General features: G+C 42.6%; 1 protein-coding gene across 1 annotated transcript in view; it reads right to left on the reverse strand.

Moving 5' to 3' along the window:
- Positions 1-22,155, reverse strand: part of NINJ2 (ninjurin 2) — a 123,783-nt gene extending 101,628 nt beyond the window's left edge. The window contains exons 1-2 of the mRNA XM_040415623.1: positions 22,119-22,155; positions 3,983-3,991 (exon numbers count right to left, since the gene is read on the reverse strand). Of these exons, the coding sequence (XP_040271557.1) occupies positions 3,983-3,991; positions 22,119-22,155 (46 nt within the window). The remainder of the gene's footprint in view (positions 1-3,982; positions 3,992-22,118) is intronic.
- Positions 22,156-27,840: the final 5,685 nt, after the last annotated feature.

The raw sequence follows: 27,840 nt of genomic DNA on the forward strand, positions 1-27,840 counted from the left end.
TCTGACCTCTAGCCTCCACAAGGCATTTTCGCCCACAGGACTGCCGCATACTGGATGTTTTTCCCTTTTCACACCATTCTTTGTAACCCTAGAAATGGTTGTGCGTGAAAATCCCAGTAACTGAGCAGATTGTGAAATACTCAGACCGGCCCGTCTGGCACCAACAACCATGCCACGCTCAAAATTGCTTAAATCACCTTTCTTTCCCATTCTGACATTCAGTTTGGAGTTCAGGAAATTGTCTTGACCAGGACCACCCCCCTAAATGCATTGAAGCAACTGCCATGTGATTGGTTGACTAGATAATCGCATTAATGAGAAATAGAACAGGTGCTCCTAATAATTCTTTAGGTGAGTGTATATTATACTGGTATTCAGGTTAAATTACCGTGTTGGCACTTTGCAATAAATAAATGAGGTTTGGGTTGCAGTTTGGGCACTCGGTCTCTAAAAGATTCACCATCACTGGTCTAGTGTAAATGCTGCAGTTAGTCCATAGTCAAATGGAAAAGTTTAGGTCGGTCAGTCCATAGTCTAGTGCAGTGATGGTGAACCTTTTAGAGACAGAGTGCCCAAACTGCAACCCAAAACCCACTTATTTATCGCATAGTGCCAACACAGCAATTTATCCTGAATATTACCATGCAATATAGTATAACTTCCATGTACTTTAACATTTAGCTATAATAGCGCTGCCTGTGCCGTTCATTGCGTGCCCTGCGCTAATGAATGGCAGGAAAAGTCTAAGGCATATTGGTACACCATAGACTTTTTTCATCTTGCTGGTGCCCAATGAGAGGGCTCTGAGAGCCGCCTCTGGCACCCATGCCATAGGTTCGCCACCACTGGTCTAGTGTATACGCTGCAGTCAGTCAGTCCATAGTCTAGTGTAAATGCTGTGGTCAGTCAGTCCATAGTCTAGTGTAAATGCTGCAGTCAGTCGACAGTCTAGTGTAAATGCAGGGATCAGCAACCTTCGGCACTCCAGGTGTTCTGAAACTACAACTCCCAGAATGCTCCATTCCCTTCTATTGAAGTTAGAAGAACTGCCGAGCATGTTTGAATGCTGTTGTAGTCTCACAGCAGCTGAAATGCCGAAAGTTGCTGATCCCTGGTCTAGTGTAAATGCTGCGGTCAGTCAGTCCATAGTCTAGTGTAAACGCTGCAGTCAGTCATCAGTCCAAAGTCTAGTGTAAACGCTGCAGTCAGTCATCAGTCCAAAGTCTAGTGTAAATGCTGCAGTCAGTCCATAGTCTAGTGCAATGCGGTCAGTAAGTCCATAGTCTCGTGTAAATGCTGCAATCAGTCCATAGTCTAGTACAGGCATGCTTAACCTGCGGCCTTCTAGCTCTTACAAAACTACAACTCCCAGCATGCACGGACAGCCTATAGCTATAAGCCTACAGCAGGGAATTGTGGGAGTTGTAGTTTTACAACACCTGGAGGGCCGCAGGTTGAGCATGCCTGGTCTAGTATAAATGCTGCAGTCAGTCCATAGTCTAGTATAAATGCTGCAGTCAGTCCATAATCTAGTGTAAATTCTGCAGTCTATAGTCTAGTATAAATGCTGCAGTCAGTCCATAGTCTGGTGTAAATGCTGCAGTTTGTCCATAGTCTAGTGCAGTGATGCCCAACCTACGACCCGCGGGCCAAATCCGGCCCAGCGAGCTGTGTCATGCGGCCCGTGCGACTCCCTGGAAAAAGTCTAAGGCGTACCAATACGCCTTAGACTTTTCCCCCGCATTCATCAGCGCAGTGAGCTAGTGTTCCCTCTAAGCCTTGGCAGCTGCTGAGCGGGGTCGGCTCAGAGCTGGGCACAGCGCCATCAAAGGTAGGCGATAGGAAAACCTAAGATAATTGTCACATTAAAGAGCATACAGTGTAACCCATGCACCATCCCGTACAATACAGTATAATCCCTACAACATGCTGTGTAATATACAGTATAATCCCTTCACCATGCAGTGTAATATACATTATAATCCCTGCACCATGCTGTATAATATACATTATAATCCCTGCACCATGCTGTGTAATATACAGTATAATCCCTGCACCATGCTGTACAATATACATTATAATCCCTGTACCATGCCGTATAATATACATTATAATCCCTGCACTACTGTACAGTATACATTATAATCCCTGCACCATGCTGTACAATATACATTATAACCCCTCCACCATGCTGTACAATATACATTATAATCCCTGCACCATGCCGTATAATATACATTATAATCCCTGCACTACTGTACAGTATACATTATAATCCCTGCACCATGCTGTACAATATATATTATAACCCCTCCACCATGCTGTACAATATACATTATAATCCATACACCATACAGTAAAATATACAGTATAATCCATACACCATGTTGTACAATATACATTACAATTCCTGCACCATGCCATACAATATACATTACAATCCATACACCATGCCGTACAATATACAACATAACCCCACAGTGTAGGTGTTATACTGTATATTGAAAGGCATGGTGTATGGATTATAATGTATATTGTATAGCATGGTGCAGGGATTATAATGTATATTGTACGGCATGGTACAGGGATTATAATGTATACTGTACAGCAAATGTATGGAGGTTACACCATGCCGGACAATATAACCCCTATGGGAAAGATAGATAGATAGATAGATAGATAGATACGAGATAGATATACCTAAATGCAGCCTATACCTATATAGAGCCTATACCTATACACAGTCTATACCTATATAGAGCCTATACACAGTATATACCTATATAGGGTCTATACCTATGTACAGTCTACACTGCAGGTGTAGCCTGTATATAGGTATAGAATGTATATAGGTGTAGACAAAAGAGCTCTCAGAAGACCTACGATTAAGAATTGTTGACTTGCATAAAGCTGGAAAGGGTTATAAAAGTGTCCCCAAAAGCCTTGCTGTTCATCAGTCCACGGTAAAACAAATTGTCTATAAATGGAGAAAGTTCAGCACTGCTGCTACTCTCCCTAGGAGTGGCCGTCCTGTAAAGATGACTGCAAGAGCACAGCGCAGACTGCTCAATGAGGTAAAGAAGAATCCTAGAGTGTCAACTAAAGACTTACAAAGTCTCTGGCATATGCTAACATCCCTGTTAGTGAATCTACGACATGCAAAACACTAAACAAGAATGGATTTCATGGTAGATTACCACAGAGGAAGCCACTGCTGTCCAAAAAAAAAACATTCCTGCACGTTTACAGTTTGCACAAGAGTACCTGGATGTTCCACAGCAGTACTGGCAAAATATTCTGTGGACAGATGAAACCAAAGTTGAGTTGTTTGGAAGAAACACACAACACTATGTGTGGAGAAAAAGAGGGACAGCACACCAACATCAAAACCTCACCCCTACTGTGAAGTATGGTGGTGGGAGCATCATGGTTTGGGGCTGCTTTGCTGCGTCAGGGCCTGGACGGATTGCTATCATCAAAGGAAAAATGAATTCCCAAGTTTATCAAGACATTTTGCAGGGTTACTTAAGGCCATCTGTCCACCAGCTGAAGCTCAACAGAAGATGGGTGTTGCAACAGGACAACGACCCAAAGCATAGAAGTAAATCAACAATAGAATGGCTTAAACAGAAGAAAATACGCCTTCTGGAGTGGCCCAGTCAGAGTCCTGACCTGAACCCGATTGAGATGCTGTGGCATGACCTCAAGAAAGCGATTCACACCAGACATCCCAAGAATATTGCTGAACTGAAACAGTTCTGTAAAGAGGAATGGTCAAGAATTTCTCCTGACTGTTGTGCACGTCTGATCTGCAACTACAGGAAACATTTGGTTGAAGTTATTGCTGCCAAAGGAGGTTCAACCAGTTATTAAATCCAAGGGTTCACATACTTTTTCCACCTGCACTGTGAATGTTTACATGGTGTGTTCAATAAAAACATGGTAACATTTAATTCTTTGCGTGTTATTAGTTTAAGCAGACTGCGATTGTCTATTATTGTGACTTAGATGAAGATCAGATCACATTTTATGACCAATTTGTGCAGAAATCCATATCATTCCAAAGGGTTCACATACTTTTTCTTGCAACTGTAGATATAGGCTGTATATAGGTATATGCTATATATAGGTATAGGCTGTATATAGGTATAGGCTGTATATAGGTGTAGACTGTATATAGGTATAGGCTGTATATAGGTATAGACTGTATATAGGTATAGGCAGTATATTGTTGTAGGTTGTATATAGGTATAGGCTGTATATAGGTATAGACTGTACATAGATATTGGCTGTATATAGGTATAGGCTGTACATAGGTGTATATTGTATAGGTATAGGCTGTACATAGGTGTAGACTGTATAGGTATAGGCTGTGAATAGGTGGAGGGCATGCTGCTGCAGAACAGAAGGGGTGAAACCACTGGCAGGAACACATTATCCCAGTGATAGTCTACCACTGGGATGGGATGGTGTGTTCCTGCCAGTGGCTTCACCCCTTGTGTTCTGCAGCAGCATGCCCTCCAGGTCTGTCCCCATCATACTTATGTAGCAGGCGCAGCAGGCAGCTCTAAGTCTCAGGACGGAGTCTAGCTTCAACGCCGCCTCCACGTTACCTCTCCCTGTGCACTGCTGCTCCTCCTCTTCGGTCAGAAAAAGAAGGAGGAGGCAGCAGTAGCGCGGGAATATGTGGTAGTCGGCGCCCCACTGAGCCACACAGGAGGAAGTTTTGAAGAAGTCATACTCATCATGAGTGTGGTCAAGTGTGGTCATTTTTTGCAAGCAGGGTGAGCGGGTGAGTGGCCGCTGAGCGGACTTATTAAACTTGTGAGCTGGGGCACAATAATTGCTACACGGCCACTCACCCGCGCAGCAGCTTAGAGGGAACACTGCAGTGAGCGCTGTGAACATCACAGGCAGCGAAGAGATGCTGCCTGTGCCTAAAATAACCAATAGCAAAGCTCCTGTCACCTCACCAGTGACCCTGCTTCCCCCTCCTCTCGTCACCCCACTAGTGACCCTGCTCCCCCTCCTCCTGTCAACCCACTAGTTACCCTGCTCCCCCCTAGTGACCCTGCTCCCCCCTCCTCCTGTCACCCCACTAGTGACCCTGCTCCCCCCTCCTCCTGTCACCTCACTAGTGACCCTGCTTCCCCATCTTCCTGTCACCTCACTAGTGACCCTGCTCCCCCCTCCTCCTGTCACCTCACTAGTGGCCATGCTTCCCCCTCCTGCTGTCATCTCACTAGTGACCCTGCTCCCCCCTCCTCCTGTCACCTCACTAGTGGCCCTGCTCCCCCCTCCTCATGTCACCCCACTAGTGACCCTGCTCCCCCTCCTCATGTCACCCCACTAGTGACCCTGCTCCCCCCTCCTCCTGTAACCCCACAGGGAAGAAGCTGAACAGTCTCCACCAACTATGATGGGATCCGTTCAGTTTCCATTCGGGATCCTGTCTTTTTGCCGGCACAAAAGTGCTGCATACAAGGCTTTTTTGTCTGGTCTTTCGACAGAATCTGCAACAGAGGCTTCAAATGCAGCCTCCAATGCATATTTGAAAGCCTACATATTATGCATTTTAGTAATGCTCACACGTGCCCCGTCACAGTGTTTGCATTACTTTCTGGCAAAGCTACATGGTTCTGGCCTGCAAAATTCATACCATGTCTAGTGCGGCCCTCAGACAAAAATGGTTGGGCACCACTGGTCTAGTGTATACGCTGCAGTCAGTCTATAGTCTAGTGTAAATGCTGAAGTCAGTGCATGGTCAAATGGAAATGTTTAGGTCAGTCAGTGCATAGTCTAGTGTAAATGTTGCAGTCAATCAGTCCATAGACTAGTGTATAAAAGTATTAAAGTGTATAAATATACAGGAAAAATTGACCTTCACACAAGGAACCATAAATGTCCCTTTTTGACCATCCAAAAAGTTGAGAGGTATGTACGTCCACCACAGCGCCATGCAAGGTTGTATCCTCTATTCCCAGGACAGACATCCCCAGGGCTCACCTCCTGTGAGGAGGCAACATGGCTGTGTAGTGCTGCCACCTACTGGACACAGTAATTATCTCTCCTCTAAAACAGGAGAAATACCGTAATAAACAGTTTTCTGAGTTGCGCTTTCATTCCAACCCTGTCCGGTACTACAGACCTCCCAGTCCCTCTTTTTTACCCAAGTCACCCTGTCCCTCTTTGCTCCATAAATGTCCCTCTTTTTGATCTGAGGTATAGATTTTAATTATTGCATTTATTGCATTATTGTATTGTTGGTTTCCATGTGCATTCCCTGTATTAGAGTCCTCCTTGCATATTATTTCATTAACCCCTTAAGGACCCTGCCATATTTCACCTTATGGACCAGGCCATTTTTTGCAAATCTGACATGTGTCACTTTATGTGGTGATAACTTTAAAACGCGTTCACTTATTCAGGCCATTCAGAGATTGTTTTCTCATCACATATTGTACTTCATGACAGTGGTAAAATTAAGTAAAAAAAAAAAAAAATTATTTATAATTTTATTTTTTTTTAATTACCAAAAATGTTGAAAAAATAGCAAATTTCCAAATTTAAATTTCTCTACTTTTATAATAGATAGTAATACCTCCAAAAATAGTTATTACTTTACATTCCCCATATATCTACTTCATGTTTAGATCATTTTGTGAATGCCATTTTATTTTTTGGGGACGTTAGAAGGCTTAGAAGTTTAGAACCAAATTTTGAAATTTTTCAGAAAATTTCCAAAACCCACTTTTTAAGGACCAGTTCAGGTCTGAAGTCACTTTGTGAAGCTTACATAATAGAAATCACCCAAAAATGACCCCATTTTAGAAACTACACCCCAAGGTACTTAATACTGATTTTACAAACTTTGTTAACCCTTTAGGTGTTCCACAATAATTAATTGAAAATGGAGATGAAATTTCTGAATTTCACTTTTTTGGCAGATTTTCCATTTTAATAATTTTTTTTCCACTAACAAAGCAAGGATTAACAGCCAAACAAACTCAATATTTATTACCCTGATTCTGTAGTTTACAGAAACAACCCATATGTGGTCGTAAACTGCTGTACAGGCACACAGTATTGCGCAGAAGGAAAGGAATGCCATATGGTTTTTGGAAGGCAGATTTTGCTGGACTGGTTTTTTGACACCATGTCCCATTCAAAGCCCCCCTGATGCACCCCTAAAGTAGAAACTCCAAAAAAGTGACCCCATTTTGGAAACTACGGGATAAGGTGGCAGTTTTGTTGGTACTATTTTAGGGTATGTATGATTTTTGGTTGCTCTCTTGTGAGGCAATGTAAAAAAAAAATACTGTTTATTTTACTTTATTACTTTATTTTTTGTTATTTACAACGTTCATCTCACAGGTTAGATCATGTGGTATTTTTATAGAGAAGGTTTTTACGGATGCGACAATACCAAATATGATTTTTTTTGGTTGATTGTTTCAGTTTTACATAATAAAGCATTTTTGAAAAAAAAGATTTTTTTTTGTGTCTCCACATTCTGAAAGCCGTTGTTTTTTTATTTTTTGGGCGACTGTCTTGTGTAGGGGCTCATATTTTATGTACTCCTTTTTGATCGCTTGGTTTTGCACTTTTAGTGATGTAAGGTGCCAAAAGAATTTTTTGGACAGTGTTCATTTGAGGGGTTAGGTCATGTGATATTTTTATAGATCTGGTCGATACGGACGAGGCGATACCTAATATATCTACTTTTTTTTCCCTATTTAAAAAAAATAATATTACTTTATTTTGGGAAAAGGGCGCTTTTTTTTTTTTTTTACTTAAAGGGTTTCTATCACTTCGTTTCACCTATTTAGCTTTCAGACACTAGCGATCCGCTAGTGTCTGCTTTATCTAACCATCCTAATATAAGAGCTTATTGTCCTGCCGTTTAGCTAAAAAAATAACTTATATAGATATGCAAATGAGCCTCTAGGTGCTATGGGGGCGTGATTAGCACCTAGAGGCTCCGTCTACCTTAACAAACTGCCGCCGCCCAGCGCGTCCCTCCAGCCCGCCCATCTCCTCCGGAATGCGATGCTCCTCGTATTCGGCGCATGCGCAGTGAATGTCTGATCGCTTCCCTGCTCAGACATCTCCCACTGCGCCTGCGCCGATGACGTCATAGTGCTCCGAGGAACAGGCGCAGTGGAGATGTCTGAGCAGGGAAGCGATCAGACATTCACTGCGCATGCGCAGAACAGAGACGCGCACGGAGAGGATCGCTTCAGCTGGAGATGGGCGGGCTGGAGGGACGCGCTGGGCGGCAGCAGTTTGTTAAGGTAGACGGAGCCTCTAGGTGCTAATGACGCCCCCATAGCACCTAGAGGCTCATTTGCATATCTATATAAGTTATTTTTTTAGCTAAACGGCAGGACAATAAGCTCTTATATTAGGATGGTTAGATAAAGCAGACACTAGCGGATCGCTAGTGTCTGAAAGCTAAATAGGTGAAACAAAGTGATAGAAACCCTTTAAAACTTTTAATTTTTGGTAAAACTAAATTTTTTTACACTTTATTTTTTGTCCCACTCTGTGACTTCAACTTTTTTATGCATTGGCTGTTAGTGTATTACAGACTGTAATACACTTACAGCCTGTTTGCCTGTGAGATCCAGGGGGCTGGATCTCACAGGTTCTCCCGGAAGTCAACCACGATGCCTAAGGAAGGCATCGGGCTGCCTTCCCTGCCATCGGGTCCCCATCACAGCAGCGCGGGGACAAGATGGAAGGTACAATCCCCGCAAGGACATCGCACGTGCCGTGGTCAGCGATGACCGCAGCACATCAAGGGTTAATGCGCCCGCATCGGTGATTTCACCGATACCGGCGCATGCAGCAGGGGTTCGGCTATCAGTGACTGCCGGACCCCTGCTGCGGATCGGGCGGGCGCATCTCCTGCACCTACCTGATCACAGCGCCGTACATGTACGGCACAGGTCCTTAAGAGGTTAATATTATATTATTTTTAGAAATTTCTATATTCAGATAAATTTGCATTATTTCGTAAGAGAAAACTATCAAAATGTATAGATATGCAGGAGAAATGGATCTTTCACACAATGAACCATAAGTGTCCCTCTTTGAATGTCCAAAAAGTTGGGAAGTATGCGGTACTAGAAGTGAGTGGACTGCAGGTCCAGCAGCCATTCACTCCTATACATAGTAACATAGTTCATAAGGATGAATAAAGTGTTCATCCAGTTCAGCCTGATATCCTGCAAGTTGATCCAGAGCAGGGATTCTCAACCTGCGGCCCTCCAGCTGTTGCAGAACTACAACTCCCAGCACACCCAGACAGCCTACAGCTATTATCTTTCTGCATGGCATGGTGTTAGTTGTAGTTTTACAACAGCCGAAGGGCCGCAGGTTGAGCATTCCTGATCCAGAGGAAGGCAAAAAAAAGCCCTGTGAGGTAGAAGCCAATTTTCCTCACTTTAGGGAGAAAAAATTCCTTCCAGACTCCTTCCCTTCCTATAACCTGTAATATTATTACACTCCAGAAATACATCCAGGCCCCTCTTGAATTCCTTTATTGTACTCCCCATCACCACCTCCTCAGGCAGAGAGTTCCATAGTCTCACTGCTCTTACCGTAAAGAATCCTCTTCTATGTTTGTGTACAAACCTTCTTTCCTCCAGACGCAGAGGATGTCCCCTCGTCACAGTCCTGGGAATAAATAGATAACGGGAGAGATCTCTGTACTGACCCCTGATATATTTATACATAGTAATTAGATCTCCCTTGGGTTGTCTTTTTATCTAAAGTGACTAACCCTAATTTTGATAATCTTTCTGGGTACTGTAGTCCACCCATTCCAGTTATTACTTTAGTTGCCCTCCTCTGAACCCTCTCCAGCTCTGCTATGTCTGCCTTGTTTACAGGAGCGAAGAACTGTACACAGTACTCCATGTGTGGTCTGACTAGTGATTTGTAAAGTGCTAGGACACCCTCTGTTTTCTATAACTCAGCCAGCTACTTACCCACATACAGACATTTTCTCCCAGTCCGAGCATTCTCATTTTATATACTAACCTTTTATGTGGTACAGTGTCAAATGCTTTGGAGAAGTCCAGATATACGACATCCATTGATTCGCCGCTGTCAAGTCTAGAATTTACCTCCCGATAGAAACTGTATAAATTAGTTTGACATGACTGATTCAGGTTCAGAAAAGGCGTCAGTCCAAACCTGCAGACTTGATGGAGGTCCTACTTCCTGCTTAGTGGGGTAGGCCCTGGGGCTCAAACCACGAGTGCTCTCCCTTTAATCCAGCCTGGCCAACACTTTATACCCGGGCAGGGCTGGTTACTCTTTCTAGTATTTTGACTAGCTTAATGCAACAAAAACACATTACAGTAATACAAGTAGCATTAAAGTGACCATTCTGGTGTCAAAATAACACTGGCTACATCTGTATATTGACACTACACAGTACCACTAATTATCAGTAATATTTGAACATGTGCATGAAGTTTATATAATTGGACATGTGCAACTGCACAGGACCACAGTATATATGAATGTGAAGAAACTGTGCAGCCACGAGGTGGCAGTGTTGCTGTTCAGAAATATACAGTTTAGCATGCATTTATATATGCAAAGATATTGACCATTGTGTTATTTTATTAGCTTCTTATGGGGTTTATACTAGGATAACTTAGACTATCGTGTGATACTACAACCTATAAATTTGCCTTAAACAAATCCAAAAACACTGGGGTACCTCACATATACAACACCAAGAAAACCTATAATATTCCCCCAACTAGGGAAAAAAGGCAATAGCCCTGCATAGTATAAAATGTATCAAAGTTTCTTAGCAAGTATCAGTCGGATGTGTAGGATGTCTTTGTGGTACATGTGGTCTGCTGCCGGCATCCTCCATTATATGCATTTTTGCTGGGGAATGATGTTAACAATGGACCACATGTGCAGGATTTGCTCCCCCAGTTAGAAATGCGCAACAGTATATGGGGTTTTGAGCATTTTATGCTTCTAAGACCACTTTATTCTGTTAATACATGCAATCCCGGAGGTGTGGCAACTCCAGGTTTGAATGTGCCTTGATTTTAATCCATGGGTAACATTCAGGTGCACCTGTGCGGCCTGCGTCACATGAGTCAGTGATAGGTGGGACTCACAGCCTCCTCCCTCCTCCCATTGTATGTGTGATTTCACGCTGGAGGTAACTGGGAGTTGTTTGCTGTGTGTCGTACCTTATGCCCCTGTAATTGCCCATGCGGCCCCTGTAATTGCCCATACGGCACAGGTAGGTTAGCGTTAGGTCCCGTGCCACTTTGAGATACCTTGATGGGGTGCGCAGGCTCCAGTATGTTCTTGATATAAGAATATATTGGCGAAAGTCTCATTTTAATATCAGTGTGAGGGTTTAGCCATATATTGTCAATTGCAATTGTAGTGCAGCATTTTTTGTAAAAAGACTGTATAAAAGGACCAATGATACGGAATACAAGGCTCAATAGGTCAATCACAAATCCGTGAAAATACATGGCCTCACAAAGGGAGGATAGTGGTGTTAAGCAAAATACATTGGCTGCTTTTCAGCAGTGATTAGGTAATCACAAAATTAACAAAGTCACAATGAAAAATAACTGTGATCCACCATCAAAATTATCACAAACCACATCAGAAAGGCACATCAGATACTTGTTAATAAAACTGATATATTTTATACTGTGTGGGGCAAATGCCTTTTTTTCCTAGTGGGGTGAATATTATAGTTTTTCTTCTTATCGTGTGATATTGTCTGCTGAGCCGCTGTACTTCACCCTGCCATTTGGGGTACTGTCTGCGCGGACAGAATACGTATCTGTCACATCCTTAACTTTAGCTGACCCAGGGTGAGCTAACTTGTATGCCATTTGTGTGCTATATATTACTGAACTAGTACTATGTTCATTCATTTTTATTTGAATCATTGATTTTTGGGACTCAAGTTGTTCTACAGCTAACATTATGGGCTGATGCCTTGTGTATGTGTGTGTGTGCAAGTTGGCATCACCAAGCGACTGACACACCTTCATACTGGGAGCTTCTAAATTCAAACACTATTCATCCCGTGTACAATGCCAGAGATCCAGTGTCAATACTGCTGTGTGTGGTGCAAATCTTTAATGAAAATGGAGGAATCGCTCTCTACTCTTTATATACTGCTTAAACACCTTATACAGCTATAAAATACTGTCTCCTATGTAGAAGAATATAACTACTATAATACTGCCTCCTATGTACAAGAATATAACTACTATAATAATGCTTTTATGTACAAGAATATAACTACTACAATACTGCTCCTATGTATAAGAATATAACTACTATAATACTGCCTCCTATGTACAAGAATATAACTACTATAATACTGCCTCCTATGTACAAGACTGTAACTATTATGATACTGACCCCTATGTACAAGAATATAACTACTATAACACTGCATATTATGTACATGTATATAACTACTTTAATACTGCCCCAAAATACAAAAATAAAACTATTGCAATACTGCCCCCTATGTACAAGAATATAACTACTATAATACTGCTTCCTATTTACAAGAATATAACTACTATATTACTGCCCCTTATGTACATGTATATAACTACTATAATACTGTCCCCTATCTACAATAATATAACTTCTATAATACTGTTATAGTAGCAAAAGCCAGCTTCTGCTCGGACCTCCAGGCAGTGAGATGTAAGGCCTGATTTGTACCTACCATTTTGTAACTGTTTTTTAATGGAGAAGAAATAAAACTGAATGGATTTTACCAGCACCGGTGGCTGTAAATCTTTTACATTTGTCACTATAATACTGCCTCCTATATACAAGAATATAGCTACCATAATACTGCTTCCTACAGTACAGACCAAAAGTTTGGACACACCTTCTCATTCAAAGAGTTTTCATTATTTTCATGACTATGAAGGCATTAAAACTATGAATTAACACATGTGTAATTATATACATAACAAACAAGTGTGAAACAACTGAAAATATGTCATATTCTAGGTTCTTCAAAGTAGCCACCTTTTGCTTTGATTACTGCTTTGCACACTCCTGGCATTCTCTTGGTGAGCTTCAAGAGGTAGTCCCCTGAAATGGTTTTCACTTCACAGGTGTGCCCTGTCAGGTTTAATAAGTGGGATTTCTTGCCTTATAAATGGGGTTGGGACCATCAGTTGCATTGAGAAGTCAGGTGGATACACAGCTGATAGTCCTACTGAATAGACTGTTCTAATTTGTATTATGGCAAGAAAAAAGCAGCTAAGTAAAGAAAAACAAGTGGCCATCATTACTGAAGAAATGAAGGTCAGTCAGTCAGCCGAAAAATTGGGAAAACTTTGAAAGTAAGGGCTATTTGACCATGAAGGAGAGTGATGGGGTGCTGCGCCAGATGACCTGGCCTCCACAGTCACCGGACCTGAACCCAATCGAGATGGTTTGGGGTGAGCTGGACCGCAGAGTGAAGGCAAAAGGGCCAACAAGTGCTAAGCATCTCTGGAAACTCCTTCAAGACTGTTGGAAGACCATTTCAGGGGACTACTCTTGAAGCTCATCAAGAGAATGCAAGAGTGTGCAAAGCAGTAATCAAAGCAAAAGGTGGCTACTTTGAAGAACCTAGAATATGACATATTTTCAGTTGTTTCACACTTGTTTGTTATGAATATAATTCCACATGTGTTAATTCATAGTTTTGATGCCTTCATAGTCATGAAAATAAAGAAAACTCTTTGAATGAGAAGGTGTGGCCAAACTTTTGGTCGGTACTGTATGTACAGGAATATAACTACTATAATACTGTCCCCTATCTACAAGAGTATACCTACTATAACACTGTCCCCTATGTAAAGTTTATAACTAGTATAATACTGCTTCCTACGTACAAGAATATACCTACTATAATACTGCCCCCTATGTACAGGGAGAGTACTACAAAGTCCATGATGTCCAGACTACAGAATATTTGTAATTCTAGGATTTAAAGGGCCAAGTTTGAATATGTCAAGACAACTACTCAGCATGTGCATCCCGCAGATAATAACTTATACACTTTAAGGGGGAAGAAGAAAACTGCAATGCCCAGCATGTTCATTGTGCATAAATTAGTAGACAGTAATCAGTACATACAGCATCTTCTGCAGTGGTGCTGTCGCTGGGATCCATAAAACAATTAGTTTGTGTCACTGCCATGGTCACAAACTGGGTGAATGGCGTTGGTGACAGGGGTGAACAGATATGAAAACCATGAGACTACTTCCCAGGAAATCTTGGAGTTGACATGTCTGACATTGGTGTCTAATTAAATTTTTTGCATAGTTGTCAACAGACCCGATTTTGAAGGGACTGTCCCTAATATTCAGAGACAGAAAAATGGGGGAGGTTGGTTCAAATCCTGCCTATAAGTGGGCATTCCTTGGTTGGTTTGAGACCTACATGCCCAAATTTACCAACTGAAATGTTGGAAAGTACGTTATAGAACTCAATTGAACTGTGTTCTGTCAGTGGGGAACACGGTCAGCACATGGACGTCAAATCAAAGAAGTGTGAAGAAGCCATTGCTTTGGTCTGATCAGAGCTACTGGACACAAGCCAGAATGGAAGAAGGGTGAGGTGCACCTCATGGACTAATTATTACAGTAACTGTGATATCAATACCGGGATCTGCCCGCACAGGTATAAGTCCCTGTAGTGACTGCTCCACATACACTAGCATGTTACAGAGCGTCTGTAAACAGTCATTTGGATCATGTGCATGACAATACAATATACCAAACCAATATCAGTGTGCAAGTTTGCTATACAGTGACAGCACAGAACAATAATACAGTGTTCATATAATTATGTATTTCTTAACAGTAGCCCAAGCAGTATTACATTGTTCATATGGTGTTATAAAGCAGCCAAACAGTGCAATACTGTACCCTTGTAGTCACAGACTGCCGACACAGAGGCATACACTGGCTATATAGTGTGAAACCAGAAAGTCATGTAGTGCAAGCATAGAGCCTTACCAAACAATGTGAGTGCCAAACTGTGCCCAAATAAATAGTGCCTGCAGTCCCTACTGACACCGTTCCTCTCTTCACAGATCATCTAGCACTTGAACTTCTAGACTCAACAGGCCATAAACGTGATCATCTGAATTCTATTACACAGAGGACATTAAGCTGCCTATACATTACGCGGCATCTGGCACCAGTATTAAAACCCAACATAACTCGACTACTGGACATAACAATAATACCATTGTATTATACTGCATACATAGAACACTACAGCATTCAACATGGCCTGACCACTGGGCAAGAACATAATACCAACTTATACTCTGTCTGCACACAAAGCACTACAAACCCCAACATGGCTATGATGATCTCTCATCTTCATAGTTTAAAGCGAAGCTAAGCCATAAGCTGGCCAGGCATATTTAAGGGAGTATGGCCTACAGGGGCGGATTGGCCAAAGACCCTACAGGAAAATTTCCCAGTGCGCCGATGCCTAGGAAGGCCACCCTAGCCCACCTCACGGCCTCAAGCTGGGTACATAATGATCTGATACTCTCCTACTCACCTGGACAGCAGCCCTCCTGAATTCAAGTGTATTGACATCCTCAGGACAGCTGTACAGTTGAATACTGTGGTACAGATGGCAGTATTTTCTGCTGCATTGGTTTTTGGTTCAGCTGGATAGGTATATTGCTCTGCCCTATGGTATTGCTGGTCCTCCTACTTCTGTTGTCCCTGCCTAATTATGTTGCCTTCTTTCTTAGACCTACCTGCAACATGGGGCCACTTTTAAGTTTTTTTTCCAGGGCCACTTTTAGTTCCCAGTCTGCCCCTGATCGCCTAACATATATCAAATGTGTTAGCCCACATTTACTAATGCAAGTTCACCTTATCTGCTCCTAGTCCGACAAGTAGGTGTGACTTAGGCTACTGAGTGGACCTCCAGCGGCACGCGTGCACTAGCGGCAGCACGGATCCGGCAGGCTGTTCACCGGCCAGAACAGCCTGAGAGAGAAGGCTGCCGCTAGTGTGAAAGTAGCCTAATGGGAAAGGAGCAAGTCTTCACTGGAAAGGGGCATGGTCTAATATGCAATATTTTACACCATAATTGATATTGCTGGTTCTCTATCAGAATTTAGGAACTCAGTACTTCTGGTTAAAGGGTTCTCTGGGAATTAAGAAAATGAAAATATTTAAATATTACTTTATTATAAATATGTTCCCAAATACCTTTCAATAGGTATAATAGTTTCTTTTTTTTTCTAGGGAGCAATCATCATCAAATAAAATGGCTCCCGCCCTATTAGTACACACAAAACCTGTCCTAATCACGCAGCAGGACAAGTTACATTCAGAACATTGAGCTAAAGAACTATCTCATCCTCCTCTCTGCTCTGCTTGTCAGGGATTATGATCCTGAATACAGCTGATAAGATCTTCAGTGAAATTTCTGTAGGAATGGAGGCCATGAGGAGACATGAAGTACAGAGAGGGCAGACTGTGGTAATGTGGGGATGTGGTAATGGAGACTGCATACTCATTAGCCATTCCTCCTCTCTGTACTTAATGTCTCCTCATGAGCTCCATTCCTACAAAGATTCAGTTGAAGATCTTATCATCTGTATTCAGGATCATAACCCCTGACAAGCAGAGCAGAGAGGAGGATGAGACAGCTATTTAGCTCAGTGTTGTGAAGTAACTTGTCCTGTGTGCTTAGGACAGGTTTTGTGTGCACTAATAGAATGGCGGCCATTTTATTTCTCCTAATGATTGTTCCCTAGACAAAACTTGGTATTATAACTAATGAAAAGTATTTGGGAATATATTTATGATAAATTAATATTTAGGTATTTTCATTTTCTTAAAAGGATTTTCCTAGGTTTTCATATTGATGACCTATCCCTGGGTCATCAGTATCTGACACCTGGGACCCCCGCTGATCAGCTGTTTTGATGAGGTAGTCCTGTGAGCACCGCTGCCTTTGCGCAGCTTACCAAGCACAGCGCCGTACATTGTATAGCGGCTGTGCTTGATGGTCATCTAATCTGATCATTTATACTATACAATGCTCACTGGTTGGCAGCATATCGCCCATGTAAACAGCTGGTGACATAATGTAAAAGTATAGGGGAAATACAATTGTTCTTTCCCCATGCATTTTCCATTGCTCTGTATAAAAGGCCTTTTGAACAAGCACTGTTCAACTTGTTTAATCATCACTCGTAATGGCCTGAAATTGGCCATAAAGGACCCTTAGCTGTCAATATCATAGTGGCAGGTTCTAAGTAGCTACCAGTGTAGTTATGAATGCAGCTTTGGTCGTGACTGGAATATAAGACATAATGTAACTGAAGATCAGTAAAGCAGAGCATTTATAAAGTCATTACATTACAATAAATGTTTTTTTTAAGGATGGAGCTGTTCTTCAGGCTACATTCACACAATGGCATACCAGTCCGATTTTAACAGCAGTTTTTTTTTCAATGATGGCTTTCTGAGAAATGGCCATTAAAAACTGTCCCCTTCAATTGCATGGGGGCTGTCGGTCTGTGAAAACGGACAAAATAGGACATGTGGATGTATGAATACATATAGACTACCATTGTTCTTTAAACAGCCCTGTTACAGCCATTAAAATGGTCCGTCACATGGCCATTTGAATATAGCATTAGACATGCCAGGATAAAGTAGTTGGATTTTTTATCAGTTTGCACTTATCTTTGACCTGGCCTGTTAAATCACATTTTTATTTGAAAAATAATTTTTTTTTCAATTCTTGGTGAGTTTTTTTTTCTCATCACTTTCTACATAAAAATAATTCTACAATTTACACACTGGACACTAGGTCCTATAATAGGTCATGATTTCTTGTTCTGTACAGGAAACCCTTCAGTAGCTATTATCATTATCACCAAAGGGAGAATTACAATGACAAGTAACACCTCTATATAGATAACACAGAATCCACCATCCACAATAGGTGATATCACAGCTTATCTATTCTCTCCTGACCTATACACAGGTCACAGAGCATGTCTAGAAAACTGGGGTCAGCTTCTGTCCATTACGTCTATGGCCTATGTAGCTGCTATCAACAGAAAGGAAGTCTTAAAGGGGTATTCCAGTATTTATTTATATAATAGGAAATCATACAATTTTCTAATATACACGTAGTTAAAATTCTCTCTATATACAGAAGAATGGTATAGCCCATGTATCAGTCCTATGTAATGTATCCATGGCCTAACTGAAACATGGCTTCAGTCGTGTGACACTGTTTACACCCTGAGATTCAGTAAGCAGCAGTGTTACATGATATACCTGTGCTGGGTCAGCACACAGGACACATTCACGTGATAAGTACATAGGACTAGTGGTGGAATCCTGATTTTATTTGTGGTTTTTACAGTAGCTACATCATTGTGTGTCTGTCTGTAGTGATTTGTAAAATGGCTGCCGGTCTCTAAGTGAGGTCTCATGCACACGAACGTATTTTCTTTCCGTGTCCGTTCAGTTTTTTTGCGGACCGTATGCAGAACCATTCATTTCAATGGGTCTGCAAAAAAAAAACACAGAAGTTACTCCGTGTGCATTCAGTTTCCGTATGTCCGTGTGTCCGTTCTGCAAAAAAATACAACATGTCCTATAAGGCTTCATTCACACTTCCGCAATTTCGTTCTGCATTTTGCGGAACGGAATTGCGGACCCATTCATTCCTATGGGGCAGCATGATGTGCTGCCCGGACACGGAATTGCGGATCCGCACTTCCGGGTCCGCACTTCCGTTCCGCAAAAAAATAGAACATGTCCTATTCTTGTCCGCAATTGCGGACAAGAACAGGCATATTCTATTAGTGCCGTCAACGTAAGGTCCGCAAAATGCGGAATGCACATTGCCGCTTTCCGTGTTTTGCGGCTCTGCGGCTCCGTGTATCCGCAAAACACGTTGCGGACGTGTGAATGGAGCCTTATTGTCCGCATTACGGACAAGGATAGGACTGTTCTATAAGGGGCCAGCTGTTCCGTTCCGCAAAATACAGAATGCACATGGACGTCATTTGTATTTTTTGCGGATTCGTTTTCTGTGGACCGCAAAATACATACGGTCGTGTGCATGAGGCCTGATATTATTATGTTGTTAAAGGAAACTTGTCACCTGGATTTTGTGTATAGAGCTGAGGACATGGGCTGCTAGATGGCCGCTAGCCCATCCGCAATATCCAGTCCCCTAAGCTCTGTGTGCTTTTATTGTGTCAAAAAATTATTTTATAGATATGTAAATTAACCTTAGATGAATATGAGCCCAGCCACGCCCACTGTGAAGGAGCCCAACACCGCCCCGCATCCTCCAAATCTCTTCCTTGCTCCCCGACGTCACAAAGCTAGAGTGCCGTAATCTTGCGAGGCGCGAGCTAGCGCATGCGCAGTTTGTTCCCTGAGGCTGATGCCAGCACAGGGAAGGAACACTATGCTGACACTGCGCATGCGCTAGCTCGCACATTGCGAGATTACGGCGCTCTAGCTTTGTGACGTTGGGGAGCAAGTAGGAGATTAGGAGGATGCGGGGCGATGCTGGGCTCCTTCACAGTGGGCGTGGCTGGGCTCAGAGTCAGAGAACACTGGACTCATCTCTGACAGGACTCATCTAAGGTTAATTTACATATCTATAAAATATTTTTTTTGACACAATAAAAGCACATAGAGCTATGGGGACTGGATATTGCGGATGTGCTAGCGGAGATCTAGCAACCCATGTCCTCAGCTCTATACACAAAATCCAGATGACAGGTTCCCTTTAACAAAGTTTAGTGTAAAATGAAAAACAAAGAGCTTATACACAGACACTGACAAACATGAGCTGCTGCTGCAGATAGTAATACTGTATGTACCGTATGTTCTGCACCTCAGTACACTACTATTAACCTGTTATATACCTGGGCAGTTAACTGAAAGCCAGATAGAATGTGTCGGCAGATAAGAACCATTTGGCCCATCTAGTCTGCCCAATATATCTGAATCCTATGAATAGTCCCTGGCCCTATCTTATATGAAGGATGGCCTTATGCCTATCCCATGCACGCTTAAACCCCTTCACTGTATTTGCAGCTACCACTTCTGCAGGAAGGCTATTCCATGCATCCACTACTCTCTCAGTAAAGTAATACTTCCTGATATTACTTTTAAACCTTTGCCCCTCTAATTTAAAACTGTGTCCTCTTGTGGTAGTTTTTCTTCTTTTAAATATGCTCTCCTCCTTTACCGAGTTGATTCCCTTTATGTATTTAAAAGTTTCTATCATATCCCCTCTGTCTCGTCTTTCTTCCAAGCTATACATATTAAGGTCCTTTAACCTTTCCTGGTAAGTTTTATCCTGCAATCCATGTACTAGTTTAGCTCTTCTCTGAACTCTCTCTAGAGTATCTATATCCTTCTGGAGATATGGCCTCCAGTACTGCGCACAATACTCCAAGTGAGGTCTCACCAGTGTTCTGTACAGCGGCATAAGCACTTCAGATGACATGATACTTTTGAGGGTCACATGATGGCTCACATGACCAATGCCATGTTTAATCCTATCTAGCTCTCTTTAAGTTGATGTAAATTAGAAAATGTCTAATGTCTAAAGAAATACGTATAATCATCAAAACACGAATACCTCTTAAACATATTTTAGGCCTAGTGGCCAGTGTGACAATTGCAGGACTATATATATATTTTTTAAATATACATAATGAAATGGAAAAAAAAATGTTTCACATATTCTGATGACATACTGTCTTTCATATGTTCTCTTGCATTAAAAGTTATGTCTTATAGACTCCTTTGGCCCCTCTTAAGTGTCTTTGGTCTATGTTTACATCATAGTCTTTGAATAAATACCAGAACCTTTATATGTCTAAGGACCTTTAGTGAGAAGACAATTATATTTTCACTTATCTCTGAGGACTCATGCCATTGGACTCCTTGGTTCTTCTTCTGAGTCTTGAACTGGTTGTCCATTTTGGGCAAGTTTTTCCTATTAGACGCCCACAGGCAACTAGAGGATCACAGGAAATCCCACAGCTAAAACATTTTGCTATTCCAAAAAGTCCAGAGCTAGGGGATTATATTTTCAAGAACCATAATTCAGAAGAACACTTGTGCCCAAATGTGTCAGTGTAGCTATAGGTGGCACAGCGGCTTCTCTGCCACAGACCCCAGTATTATAAAAGGCCCATGGTAGGCGGGAGCCCTGTTATAGTTACTGCATTGGGGCCCAAGATCCTCAAGTTATGTCTCTGCTTGTCTGAGGAATTTTGCAGAAAGAACTTTGCTCTCTATAAAGACTTTAAACTACAGGTATAAGTCCTCAAATTTATTTCTCTTGGAGGTCTCTAGATGAAAGACCAAACATTATCAATTGCTTCTGAGAACATGTTAAGGTCCTTCCTTAAAGAATTCTTTTTAATTGAAGTGAGTTAGTTATCTTGACCCAGGACCTTAAGAGTTCTTACCTTCTTTATTAGGGATCCTCAGTCTTTTATCTCTCTAAGGACCATCAACTAGAAGATCACTATTATCCCAGAATGACCCTTAGTTGGAGATTTTCTACCTAAGGAAAATTCTTTGAGGATGTAATTTCTTTATAGCTGAAGTCCAATATGAGGGTCTACATAAAGTGCGAACTTACAAAAGGTTTATGTGGTCTGTGCAGGCTCCTGTCTATTTAGGTCTCAATTCTAATGTAATTTCTAAACTGGACAGTCCAAAACTATACACTTTTTACTATTTAACTTAAATCCTTACAGCTGAGGTTCTAAGGTTTTTAAAGTCTCCAGTTTTTTAACTGAAAATAATGTAATTGTGGAAGTAAAACCTATCAATCTTATTGTGCTTTTATAATGGGCTTCAGGTCCTTAGGATAGACCTTCTATGCCATCTCCATACAGGGTAGTAATCTTAGGTCTTCTTGACTGATGAACTTGTTGCTATTATGTAACTAAGAACAGACCCTGATGTGGGATCTGATACATTCTACACCAGTCTTCTAAATACCAGGGAAAGGAAGGATCCACCACCCTCATCTAGGTCTACTCACCTCCATATTGATTCTCTCCCCCTCAGTACCCATTTTCTGTGCTCCTGTGGATAAGTTCTCTTTCTGTTGCTGTTGTGGCTGCAAGCAGTCGTGGAGGCGGGGGGGGGGGGGCAGTTCTGTGGGCGTGGGCACAGCTGGATACACACATGTACCATTCATCCAGCTGGAATGGGACCCAATCCATGGAGCAGCGAGTGCACAGATTCCTCCTTGTGTGCACGTCCATATATTTAACACATTCTCTGCGAGCATCAGATAAATCTGTGATAGCCCAAAGTGGCGATGACCTGCTGAGACAGCTATAATATGTATTATTACAATTTGTATAGATTGTAAGTTATCTACTGCTGGTGTATACAGAGGTATAGCAGTTATATAGAGTAGAAAAAGGAAAATTCAGCAGCTCTCACCTGCCCCTCCTCCACCTGTGAGCACGGAGACCCGGGTCAGGCCCGGGTAGTACAAATGCAAAGAGGTTCAGAGAATCCAGCTACACTTCAATGAAGGAATCTTTATTTAGCTTGCGGTAAAATCACATCCAAATTATGGTTACAAAAGGTCTTGTCTACGCGTTTCGGGCTACCAGAAACAATTCCAGCCCTTACTCATGACACCGTGTCATGAGTAAGGGCTGGAATTGTTTCTGGTAGCCCAAAACGCGTAGACAAGATCTTTTGTAACCATAATTTGGATGTGATTTTACCGCAAGCTAAATAAAGATTCCTTCATTGAAGTGTAGCTGGATTCTCTGAACCTCTTAGCAGTTATATAGAGGTTTATGGAAAAACAGTAAGCTCGTGGTGATGCTGTATAATAAGTACAACTTTGTCAAGTTATAGAATAAGTATCTGTCATTAGCTATGGGTTTGCACAGAGTTACTCTTTAGTGGTTGTCACTCGTAGCATGCTCTGAGAACCGCAAGAAACTGGTAAAGAACAGTTTCTGATGACGAAAAATGGCCTTCATTATGGAAAAATGGCATTAATGGATCTCCCGACCTCTAAGAATTGTTGTCATCCAGCATTTCCAGACTTTGGAATTACAAATCTACATGATTATTCCTTCTCCGATTCTCATATTTCTGCATTATTAGACATATTTAGCATGTAGAAATCGGAGTGATTGGCTGATTTACATAGAGTCAAATCAAATAACGTGCTGAGATATAAATTCTCTAATAATTCTCTTTTGTCCAGTTGCTTTTGTTCATCTCTGGTTACATATGTTTCATGGGAAAGATGGGAGGCATTCAATAGGATCTCCATTACAGATCAGACTGGATTGGTCACCCTGCTTTCCAACACTGCTGAAAGGTAAACCTGCAACTCAGCTCCTATATCAGCAAATTTGTCAGACAGCCAGGTAACAACTCCGGTGGCAGCTGAAATGGTGGCTATACTGGTTGTCACCCAGTTTTCCTAGGAAAAAAATATAATAAGAAATTGATAGTAGGTTACCTGTCCCATTTAATACAACTGAATAATTCCATTAAAGGGGTTGTCCAATGACAAGAACTTATGCCCTATCCAAAGGATAAATGATAAGAGTCTAATCGGTGAAGGCCCGCCCGGTGGTAGGACTTAGTAGATCACTAGAATGGGGGGCCCATTTTCCCTGTTTGAATTTGAGACATGCATGTGTGTCAGCCACTCCATTCAACTCTAAGGGACTGCTGGAGGTATCTGAGTGCTGGTACTAGGTTCTCTCCAGCAGTACCATAGAGCGGAGGACATGTAGGCATGTCTGCCACTCTATTCAAATGGAGAACATGGGCCCTGGCGCTAGTAATTGGCGTGGGCCCCAGAGGTCATCTACCCATCAGGCACTTATCACCTACCCTGTTGACAAGTTGTTGTCATGTGACAACCCTTTTAAAGGGACTATCCTGAGGATAGTCCATCAGTATCGGATCAGTAGGGGCTGACACCCAACACCCATACTGATCAGCTGCTGGAAGGATCTACGATGAATGGGTGCCAGAAACTAAATAGTGGAAAGAGGTGGAAGCAGAAGACTCCATCCTGCCAGTACCAGAGTACTGCAGATGAGCAAGAGAAAATGGAACCTTCTGTCCACTGTATATTGTCTGACGCCAGCGGCTACCCTAGACAGCTGATTAGTGGGGGTACTGGGTGTCAGACCCCGCCAATCTGATATTGATGATCTTTCCTGAGAATAGGTTATCAATATTGAAGCCCATGAAACCCCTTTAGCGCTGATATGACAGTAAAGTGACAAGAGAAGCATTGGGGAGGGGAGGATTTGGGGAATGGCTCTGTAATGTGCCCATGCTCCACCTCGACAGCCTGTGTTAAATATGAGCCGAGTTCTGGAAATGCTAAATATAGAGGCTTGAATCTCAGCAAGAATGTAGCGCCTCTGTTAAAGAGGCCGTGAAGCCCTGCACAGGAGGATGAAGAGCAGGATTTGTTCTGTGACGTTTATCCCTCGATGAAATCTTAGAGACAGCGAAGGTCCAGTGACCATAGGGTCATCAGTATTAGTAACACATCAGAAAATACTGCCTCATGCAGCAACATGGCAACCTGATGCAACAAAAACTGGAAGAGAAGTAGAGCAACGGAGCGGGGCGCAGACAGTAGCGAAGTGAAGCTTGACTTAGGGGGAAGTTTTCAGGCAGTAAAGGGTTAGTGGTTTTCAGGTTGAGGTGTCCGCAGGGTTAAAATTAGTGGGTGGAGTTTGAAATTCGCGGGCTGTATATTATTTGGGGTGGGGGTGGGATCTATACCAGTGTCCCATTTATACCAAGAAGTTGGTTTTGAGTGTTTCTTGGGAGGAGAGGGTAGTTGGGTTGGTTGCTTGGGCAGCTGACTGAAGTAATCTTACATCCTATTAAGTCAGTCTGGGTATAAGGTCTGTCAAATGCCAATGCATACGAAAACTGGGACACATATTGCTGTATCGTAGCAGTGTGACCACGTACCACTTTTAGCTGTAAACCATAGTTAAAGATATTTAAGGCACTCTTTCAAAATGTATGGAGGTGGCATCTGGGAAGTGAGAGAATGCAGGATGTGAAGCGTGCCAAATACATTTTCTTTGGCATTGACATGCCCATATACTCAGACCACTCCCCTTTTATACCACAGATCACGGCCATATTTATGCCATATTCCCACTCCTCAAATGCTTGTTTGGAGCCTAAAGGGGTTTTCCGAGATGTTAATACTGATTACCAATCCTCTCGATAGGTCATCAGTATCTGATCGGTCCGACATCCGGGAACGCTACCGATCAGCTGTTTGAGAAGGCAGCGGCGCTCACAGTAGTGCCACAGCCTTCTCTCAGCTTTTCCTAGGCCAGTGACGACACGTTCATCAGTCACGTGGTCTAGATGCAACTCAGCCACATTGAAGTGAATGGGGCTGAGCTTGATACCAAGCAAAACTACTATACAATGTAGAGCGCTGTGCTTGGTAAGCCGCAAGAAGGCCGCGCTGCTCACAGGAGCGCCGGGGCCTTCCCATACATCTGATCAGCGGGGGTACCAGGTGCCAGAGGATAGGTCAGTCATTAATTATAAAATCCTAGAAAACCATTTTAAGTCTCATAACCCAGCATTCCAGCACAACATAAAGTAAAAGTTAATGGAGGGCAGCATTTTGGGAGAAAGCAGCGCTCAATGTGGCAGCCTAGTGGTCTGCCAGCTCTTCTACGTGTCTGGAGGCTCCTGAAAAAAGGAGTGGCCTCCTGGACTTCCAGAAGAGTTGGTAAATCTCTCAGGTGCCACTGGGAGAGTTGACAAGTATGATTTAAGGTCATCCATAAATCAGCGCATATCTCACTAACCATAGGTGTATATGAATATATCAGCGTTATGTATGTCTTTGTTTATATGTATCCAGTATATATGTATTAGTGCATCCTATCTGTGTGGCAGAGCACAACTACCATTGTAGCAGACATACCAGCTGTAGGGGAGATGCTTTAGAGCAGTGATGGTGAACCTTTTAGAGACCGAGTGCCCAAACTGCAACCCAAAACCCACTTATTTATCGCAAAGTGCCAACAAGCTATAATAGCCTGCATTCACTCCAGACCCCCCAGGAAGGCCCCCTCTCCACCATTATACATTTACTACACTTTTTTGACACTGTTGATATGCATATCAAAAGTGTTGATAGCGAGGGTCCGAGCTCTAAGCCCCCCACTGATCCCTATAACAAGCAGTCTGAAGCTCTCAACAGAGTGTGGCGTCTCCTCACTGCGGAGCAGGACGGTGAAGACGTCCCATAGATTTTATATTGAGACTTTCTTCACTACAGCGCTCAGCAGTCAGGAGAAGCAGTGCTCTGTTGAGCGATCCAGACTGCTAGTTATAGAGATCACCAGGGGTCTCAGAGCTGAAACCCCCTCTAAAGCCCACTGCCCCCCCACTGCAACATCAGGGACCCCACTGCCAAGCTGGGCCTCTTACCCTGCCGGGCGCCTCTGGATGAAGATCGCGCGCCACTGCAGGAGCCTCCGCCTCCACAACTTGAAATTGGTGTGACGAATGCTCCGGCAGCCGCTCCATCGCTGATGAATGGCAGGAAAAGTCTAAGGCGTATTGGTACACCAGAGACTTTTTCCAGGGTGCGGGTGTCCACAGAGAGGGCTCTGAGTGCCGCCTCTGGCACGTGTGCCATAGGTTCGCCACCATTGTCATATATAGAAACCAGAGTATTATAAGTGGCTCACGGTATGTGGGGGTCCGGATATTGCATTGGGGCATAGGATCTTCACATTACGCATGACTGTGCCCCAGTGCACAAACCAAGGTCTATAAAGGCATGGTTAGGTAAGTTTGGTGTGGAAGATCTTGACTGGTCCACACAGAGCCCTGACCTCATCCCTACTGAACGCCTTTGGGATGAACAAAAACACAGACTCCAAGCCAGACACTCTCATCCAACATCTGACAGAAAAGAATGCTCTTCTAAATGAATGGAGAAAAATTCCCACAGATACACTCCAAAATCTTGAAAGCCTTCCCAGAAGAGTTGAAAGCTGCCTTAGCTGCAGTGGTGGATCAGAGGTGGATATTAATTCTGACTGATTCAGAATGAGATGTCATAAAAGCCCCTGTAGGTGTAATGTGTGGCTGTCCCAGTACTTTTCTCCCTCTGGTGTAAGAGCTAGCTCCTGTTTGTATACTGCACTAATCCTTCTCACAATTTATGCCTATGGGCTTCCTAAAATGAAAATTGTATCTTGCATATATGTGTTATGAGTGTAACTGTAACTGTAGCTGTATATGAATCGATATATGTGTATATATCAGTGCTTATATGTGCATGAGTATAAGTATGCAAATATACAGTAGATGTACAGTATGAGATAAAATCCCATAGAAAAGAAAAGGCAGCTCTTACCTGCTCCTCTTTGCTGTGAGCACGGAACCAGCTCCTGGACGCGGCTGACTTGTAAACTCAAAAATAGAACGTAAAATCCAGCTCAATCTTGTAGCAAAGAGGAATACTTTATTGAAGCGATAAAAACTTCCAATACAGGACAGTCTCTTCTACGCGTTTCAAACCTTACGTTTTTTGGTCCTTACTCATGAGTTTACAGTATAAGATACAATTAGGATTGCTAATGGCTGTACGGCTGTACGCTCATTCCGACAACAGCTATTCCTACTGACTAGCCCATAGGGGCGTAGCTAGAAGTGACTGGGCCCCACAGCAAATTTTTGTATGGGCCCCCCTGCCCCG

Source organism: Bufo bufo, chromosome 1 (assembly GCF_905171765.1).
Source record: "Bufo bufo chromosome 1, aBufBuf1.1, whole genome shotgun sequence".
Taxonomy (NCBI): Eukaryota; Metazoa; Chordata; class Amphibia; order Anura; family Bufonidae; genus Bufo; species Bufo bufo.